Source organism: Zerene cesonia, chromosome 13, assembly GCF_012273895.1.
Source record: "Zerene cesonia ecotype Mississippi chromosome 13, Zerene_cesonia_1.1, whole genome shotgun sequence".
Lineage (NCBI taxonomy): Eukaryota > Metazoa > Arthropoda > Insecta > Lepidoptera > Pieridae > Zerene > Zerene cesonia.
Genome location: NC_052114.1, coordinates 9138515 through 9147153, shown reverse-complemented (window position 1 = coordinate 9147153; position 8639 = coordinate 9138515). Strand labels below are relative to the sequence as shown.

The 8639-nt window shown below is 32.4% G+C and overlaps 1 protein-coding gene across 4 annotated transcripts in view; it reads left to right on the top strand.

Moving 5' to 3' along the window:
- The window catches only part of LOC119831472 (four and a half LIM domains protein 2), a 123114-nt gene that overhangs the window by 83685 nt on the left and 30790 nt on the right, over positions 1–8639 (top strand). For 2 of the 4 annotated variants that reach the window (XM_038354842.1, XM_038354841.1), the window contains exons 3-6: positions 606–753; positions 1289–1502; positions 1921–2027; positions 2305–2448. In XM_038354842.1, coding sequence (XP_038210770.1) covers positions 606–753; positions 1289–1502; positions 1921–2027; positions 2305–2448 — 613 coding nt within the window. Of the gene's footprint in view, positions 1–605; positions 754–1288; positions 1503–1920; positions 2028–2304; positions 2449–6398; positions 6416–8044; positions 8199–8639 lie in introns of those variants that run through there. The other 2 variants (XM_038354846.1, XM_038354845.1) reach the window with 2 other exon arrangements.

The following is an 8639-nucleotide window of genomic DNA, read 5'->3' as shown; positions in this document are numbered from 1 at the left end:
ACCACTCGAGTGACGATATTTAGATATTGATTTACTAGTATTGCAATTTTTTCTGTCTTTTCTTCATCATTATAATCAATGTTGCCATAATAATCGCACACACAAAGCTGATATGTTCTTGTTCCCACAAGGAATAAGTTATATTTAGACTGGAGAGATTTGTATGCAAACGGGGTTCGGTTAAAGCGATCTATTTGTGTACTTCGCGACGCGACACGGTATTTATGAGAACTGTGTGATCAACGCAGACTGTTTTCTTATGTGTTACACTTATATATAATTGATTTCAATCTACTCGTATTTTATGAGACAAATGTGCTTGGATTAAGTAAATAGACATGAACGTAACACGAATGTATAACACGGTGGGTATTTCATGCTAGTCAAGTCTCTATGATATTATACTATTTTTCATACTACATTTTTAGCTTCAAGCAGAGCGAAAAAAGAAGCGCATGAACCCCCCTATTTTTCATAGAGCGTCCTTTAAGTTCAATTTGCCTGTCCAAAAGATTATCTCAACGGAACTTTGAAATTAAATGAAATGAAAAGAATTTATGTTTTTTTATTTAGTTTGGGTACTTATTCTCAAATTCGTCTTTCAGAAAAACCTGCAAGTCATGCGGCTGCGACAGGCTCAAACACTCGGTGTATCACGAGGAGCTGGGTTCCGTGAGGGACAGGCTCGGCCTGCGGGAGACCCGCAGCCACCATAGCTATGATAATAGTCCCCCTGGACTTACTGCTAAGCAGGTAATTACGATGTTAGATTTTAGCTGCAAATAATACCTAATAGAATTCATAGCATCTAAAAAAAATATCGGACCATTACGGTTTGCGTATAACGTAAGAATTGTGCTGTTTAATATACCTATTATATATATCTACTAGTATGAGCTCAGATTATTATATTCCACGTGATTATTAAATTTTATTTAAATTTTGTAAAGCCATAAAATAAGCATAGTTTTATTTGATAATTTGTATATTAATACAGTTTTGATACAGCAATGAATAACTCAAAATTCAAACATAAGATTCTATATCTGTAATTAGTTCTGTCGAAGATACTTTTAATTCCTCCCATTATATTTAATACTGTCATCATATAAATATTTGTTTTCATCGTTCTTCTACCATAAATATATTTCTTTCGCTATGAATGCCTAATTTTTATTTAAAATGCCCTTGCTAATTTTCAAGTATCTACCCTATGGCAATATTAATTCCAACACTTCTGGCATCTCTATACAATACCTAAAATTACCTGCAATTCAAAATATTCCAGACAGAGCTATACTGGTCGTCGTTAGCCGAGCGCGCGCCAACAATAGGGGGCGCCACTGGGTCCGCGGCGTGGCGCGCCTGGCGCACGCGAGCGCTGGCGACGCAGCTGCCGAAACAAGATCTCTCGATAGCCCACTGTAGTAACATAGATGAGGCCCATCGCAAGCAATTCGAGGACTTTGTCGCTGACCGGAATGAAATCTCGTTAGATATAGGTGCGTAATTGATTTTAATAATTAACTGTTGTGTGCTTTATTTTAAGAAAAACAGTTTTCTTGTTATGTCGCAAGAGAAGAATAGTTAAAAAATAAAATAATGAAGAATATTTTTTGAGTAGTTTTCAAAATAGGGAAGTTATTGAATATAATATAGCGCCATCTATAGCTTTATGAGAAGGTTATCTATACTAATATGATAAAGCTGAAGAGTTTGTTTGTTTTAACGCATTCATTTCCGGAATTACTGGTCCGATTTGAAAAATTCTTTCAGTATTAGATAAGCCTATTTATTGAGCAAGGCTATAGGCTATACATATATGCCACGGGTGAAGGCGGGGCGGACCGCTAGTTATATATAACTGTATTGTTTATGAAATAATTGCGATACTATTTTATTGAAATTTTTTATTTTCAGGTATTGCTAGTCAACATCATGGAAGTGTGAAAGAAACTTGTTATGGGTGCCTTAAGCCAATACACAGTGGAAGTATTATTATTCAAGCACCGCTATTGGGCGAAGAGGTAGTTTTTTTAATTAATATAAACTAACACCTAACATGAGCTGAAAGCAATAATGATTCAAGAATGATTCGAGCGCCATCTATGTATTGATATTAAATACTTGAGCTTCTTTAAAACATTATCATTGTTGCTACTTCACGCTAGATGGCTCTTTTCCATAAATAATTCTGACATGCAAAAAATGGTTTTATTGCTTTTTTCATGCATAGTTTCTAATTATCGATTATTAATTTATTAAAAATATGGTATACTTATTAAAACTTTATAATTTGAACAGGGGTCTTTCCATCCTGCGTGCTTTACATGCTCGGAATGCGATGAGTTGCTCGTGGAACTCGCCTACTGCGCGCTAGATGGCAGGCTGTACTGCGTGCGACATTACGACGACCGACTGAAGCCTAGGTGCCATGCGTGTGATGAGGTAGGTTCGAATTTATTTAAATTAGCTTATTGTCCTGGTATCGAACGCGTTGACCCGGGATAAAACATTTTCCGATTTTAATCAATAAGGTAACAGGATTTCCAAAATCAGTTCAGTAGATACGGAGATTAGCCTCTACAACCCCACAAACTAAACAAACTATCAATAATTATATCATTATAGCTATGGGTTACGACTATCCTGACTAGACATTAAATTAAAAAACCAAATAAATTCTGTTGCTTGGTTCCTACTGCCAGTTAGTCAATATTTATTTTATGTTAACACAATTGGCAATTAGCTTCTTTGACTTGAGTTCCTATATATCTAAGCTGAGATAGATGCTATCGTAAGCTTCCATTTTTATTCTATTTTTCTTTCCAACATTACCCACTGCTTTGACCTTTGCTATTGACTGTATATATAATTTGACAGAATTTAAATTTATATCCTAAGATTATCATCACAAGTTTCTTAAAAGAATAACTGTAAAAATATATTATAAACTTTCCAATCAATATTTTTCATATACGATACTGACAGATGAGATTTTCTATTAAGTACACATTAAAACAAACGAGTAGCATGATCTAATACTTCAGGGAAAAGCGTGCAAAAGCGTACGAACCACGGCGTGATGTTATTGCTTATGAGAATTGTTGCTGCGTATTATTCTTAACATGTACAATATCACGCGTGTTTTATTCTATGGGAAGTGAGCAGCGGAAATCATGGAAATGTTATTTATTTTCATCTGATATAGGTACTGATAATATTAGGTTGTTGATCACGTCTTAACAAACTGATTTTTTAACGAAATTTGGTCCTGAGATAGATTGAGACATGAGAAAGGACATATGAAAAGTTTTATCCCGGAAATCCCACGAGTATGCTTTGCGGATTTTTCTTTGAAAATCAATAAATGATATATAATCAAACTACGACTTAAGCAGTATTTTACGTTAGTTGTATGTAATCAAAAATACAAAAATGTATTTGTTTAAAAATTATGGTACTAATACAATACTATAATACATCAAGCTACTAAGTGTTTTTCTCTTAGTTTGCCGCTCTATTAGTTAATATAAGATGACTACTTTTCAAATGATAAGCTGTCAAGTTTGGTTATACTTTGTGAAGTCGCGATTGGATTTGGATGAATGGATATTGTATATATTTTTTTTATATTTACATGGTAGATAAAATAATAACTTTGATGTAATTACGCCTACAATGATCGTATTTATTGATAACTTTTATCAAGGAATGTACCTAATACGAATATTTTACAAGCACGGTTGCATCCAGTGATTCATAATTATGCAAAGTACAGATGTATTTTAGTACTGTCTCTATAAAGGAACTAAAAACAGACACGGGTGCATGCCAACTTGTAATCTCTATTAATACTTCCCAAGTTATAATGCACTATTGTTTTACAATTGTATTATATTTTTTGTGTATTTAGGGTTCTCAAGTTCTCAAGTGCAGGTTTATTTTTATTTGAAGATATGTTTTTAAAAATAACGGTTGTTTTTCAAAATACGAAGCTTTTCACCATATACCACCTTAATTAAATAATATTTTACATCATAAGTATAAATTACATAAGTATATTCCGCTGTTTACGTAAAAAATATACAAACTTACATGTAGTCCGAAAATCATGAGTTAAATATTCACTAAAATAGATCAGTACGACGTAGCTTCGTTTATCTTGACCAGCTCTATTGAAGTTTAATCGACAGATGTTCTTTGCCTGTTAAATGTCCAAAAGGCAAGGCAAGGCACATACCATCTTAAACTGAAAACTGTGTAGTTTTCTTCTAATTTAAAACTATAAAAAATATATGTAATAAGTATGCATTCATAAGTCTTACCCGTTATTTTGAAATACAAGTATATCAACTTACACATAACTGATGTATGTTTAAAGGTTGCTTAAGTTCATTCGAATTTATTAAATTTATGTTTTTAACATCGTTGATACGTTACTTGGCGTTTATGTTCATAACAAATATAATTTCGTAACAAGTTGGCCAATTTATAATCCACACTCAAAACTGTAGGTGTATTTGGCTGAGTATGATGGCATTGATTGACTAATTTTGTTATTAAATGATAAAAAATAACAAATGTATAAAAGATACTTGTTCACTTCCAATATTTATCATATTTATATAGAGACTCCCATACTATACAAAAAATTATTCTCATTATATTGAAGGTTGGGTTACTCCTGTGGCGCTAAAACCCCAATAGGTACTTCTTTTTGTTGCAGCAAAAATCTGTCTCTTCTGAATCTGGTAATGTACGATAGCTGGTTCTAAGCACAGGAAGTAGCATTAGTAAGATCTAAATAGCAGGAAAAGCAGGAATAATATGAAAGCCCATGATAATATGTGTACATACATACCCTATACAGACATATTTTCTAATTATGAATGTTGCTTTTAATTAATTTGCTTTGCCCGATTTTATTTTTCAAATGAAATACAAACTGGTTAACTGTAAAATCCGTCATTCACCACAATCTAGATTGCTGTACCGTTATATTTGCACTCAGTCTTAAAATGTTATTTTAATTATGCAGTAATTGTTATGTCTAATTAGAATGAGCACGGTTAAGTGCCTGCGGATTGGTGCCAGTATGACTAATGATTCTTACTAAACGTAAGTTCATATTATTTTCGTATTGTAATATTATGTTCTACGTCTTTAATAGCAGTTCTTTATTTAATCATGAACGTAAACTTAACAATTGTTTTGTACTAGCTGTAAGCCGCGGCGTCACTCGCTTGATAACCGGGTAAGAAGTAGTCTATATGCTAATCCAGACTATAATCTATCTGTGTACCAAATTCCATACAGATACGATAAGCTGTTTTCGCGTGAAAGAATAACAAACATCCATACATTCAAATTTAATTTTAAGTTTTATGGCATTTTCTATTCTTTCAAATTTTCTCATCCCTACATCCATTCATCCTCATCATGGATTGAATATACGTACTTGCATACTTTCGCATTTATAATATTAGTAGGATCGGAGTCATTTTCACATTATGATTTATACATATATCTATAAACATTGCAGTTCGTTTTCTTTTAGTATCTCAAATCTAATATAATAAATAAATAATAGTTTTAAAAAATTAAAAAACACGCTTTAACAAAAATCATATTTTGCAAATTGAAAACTGGAATAATTTTATCAAATTAGTGTATTGTCATCGGTCCTCAATAAATCTACAAAGTTTGAACGAAATCTGGCCGTTTAAAGTGGGTCAAAATCGCGCCCAAAGAAGTCGGTTACAAACAAACAAACATACAAATAAACATACAAACAAACAAACAAACATACAGGTGAAGCTAATAAAAAGCGTGTAAAAAAGAGTAACTTATAAACATACGGAATTCCGGCTGTATGTGAATAAAAATTTATTAATAAAAACTCATTTCTTTGCGATCACCGTATACACTAGATGGCGTTACTAGAACGAAAATTTTCTACGGAATTTTACATAACATTTTTATTCAGCTCAATTTTAGGCTTAATATAATACTATTTTCCCTGAAATAATAACAGTTCCCGATTCGTAGAATTGGGCTGTTATTTCGAATGATTTAATTTTAAAATTCTATTGTCATGGTGCCCTCAACGTACCATTGAACGAAACTTATTTAAAAATTCCTCGTCTAGTAACGAATCTCAGCGAAACTTCGCTTCTCCATTAATTATTCCACAAACGGTATGCGGTTAAGACCAAAAATAAACTCTTACACACTAACAGTACTGTGCAGAATTGTTCACACCTCATCATTGAACAACCATTGACTCAGTTGCTTTACACACAGCGCGATATTTGCGCGCCTTTTTAGACGCCATCTTCTTTTATTATTTTTTTTAGTATAGGCTAGTGTCCTGTGACTTTGTGTTGCAATAAATTTTCTTTATTGTATTATTGTAAGTATTGAAGGAGTTAAATTTCTTAGACTATTTGCTAATATCATGTAGAAACCACACATACCACCGGTCCGTTGACATTTCTCGGACATAAACAAACGTTTAATTTTCGCGCGTATTTTCACACCTAAGCTAAACCTTTCTCATAAATTCTCTTTAAATCATTCTTTATATATCTTTACCACTCACCTTAGTTGTTTGCTAGGTCTTCAGCAAGATAAATTATTTGATATACTTATGTGGTACATTATAGCACATGGGAAATATTTTTGTATAGGTAAGTTAACTGTTTTTTTAAATCCAGCTAAATAGCAATGCCAATGACGTTATTTAGATAGACAAAAAACAGAGTTATAAATTCGAGAATTACAGCATATCGCATATTACGTTATTACCTACTTAAAACTGTGAGAGTATAAGCAATATATGAAAAGGAAAAGAAACGTAAACTAGATAGAAAAGATAATTGAAAGAAAATGAATGTAGGTGTACTTACAATAAATAGCGTAAAAATCTATACTACGGGGAAATTATTTTTCTTATTTAAAAATTGTAATAGAGTAGTATTGCATATTAAGAGTCGGGACTGGCGTATGTCGCCATCGTCGATTCATAAATATAATATATTATATGTAAAATTCCTATGAAATGCTATCGGTCGCACTAGCCTATATTCTGGAATTATAAGCAATCTATAATTATAATAAACTAAATATTCCTATCTATATAGAACACAATAGCATGTAGAACTAACCAAAAAGACTTTAGAATCACAAAAAAAAGTATTTAAGAAGTTTCACATTTATAACAGTTTACGCCGCGGCCTCTGTATGTCGCCACTCGCCATCTTCGATTCATAAGTATTTGTTAAATATAAATTTCCTACGAAATGTTATCGGTAGCACTGCCCTACATTCTGGAATTATTGGCTACATTACCGCATCGTCTTAGTTACGATTGTATGATAAATTATGCTCTCCTAATAATCGAATTTAGGTTAGCTTTCAGTTTCGAATAACTCAGAAGCTGATTTATTAGCGCTGCGGTTTTTATGGATTGTAAAGGCTAAATTACTCGTCTTATTCGTGTTTACGTTACAAGACAATTAATGTTTAACTGATAGAGTTGTAATGAGATGTAGCGTTAACTTTATTTTTATAATATTAACTATATACCGTACATATAGTACGCATATGCCATTCAATTTCCTACATTATCTTTTAATTTCATAATAGTTTCAAGTAGTTTGAAGTGCATCTTAATCAAACAATGTATTGCGCCTCATCTGGAATTAATTCTAGGTAAATCTAAGCTATATTAGACGCAGATTTTTGGCAATCCACAGCCTATACTATGTGATTTATTAGCTCTTTTGTATATAATAATAAATTTTACTAAACTATATTTTCGTCAACACTTAAAAAAATTCCCTTGGACATTTCAAATAATATAACTAGGAGATATTAATCAAAACGAATAAATAAGGTTCCGTGTCACTGTTGTATTTTTAAAAAGACCCGATCCGATCAACCTGGTAACACGTGCTAAACGTCACATTTTCCGAAAGGTCCTTCATACCTGACAGTTTTCCGCGGCGCGGAAGCGATCGATCTCCAAATAGCAATCGATCGCTTTGAAGTCTGTCGTTGCAATAAATATAATTAACGCACATCTCATCGTCCGCGAGCTCAATACACTTCGAACGACTAGACAGAACGTGTCTCCAGCTGTTATAGAGGAGCCGGTGGAAGGTTGCGCGCGAGTCGGTTTTCCCGTTGGAATCGTGAGTGTGTTGTTACCTTTATTTGTTGTTAAAATGTATTGGATACGACTGATAGTGCGGTAATATAATAGTGTGTGCTTGCGCAGGTAAAGTTACTTTTGCTTTGGTGTCGGGTTTGTCAAGGATCCAGTTGTACTTGTGCTAATTCGATTTGTTCAAGTATCTTTGCATTGTTTGTAAAATGTGAACAAACATATATTTAATCTACATTTTATTAAAACATTTGTAAATACTGGTGATTACAGTTATTAAAATATATGAATGACAAATTAAATATTATGAGTGTGTCTTAATATTCGAACGTTATACGTTTAGGTAAATGTGACATTAATTAGATCTTATTATACCTATAAAAATTAATTTAAAAACATAAACAATAGTTGTGTATTAAGCGACTCATTTTTAACACAAGAAGAAAAATATTCTAATTGATTTGTAATA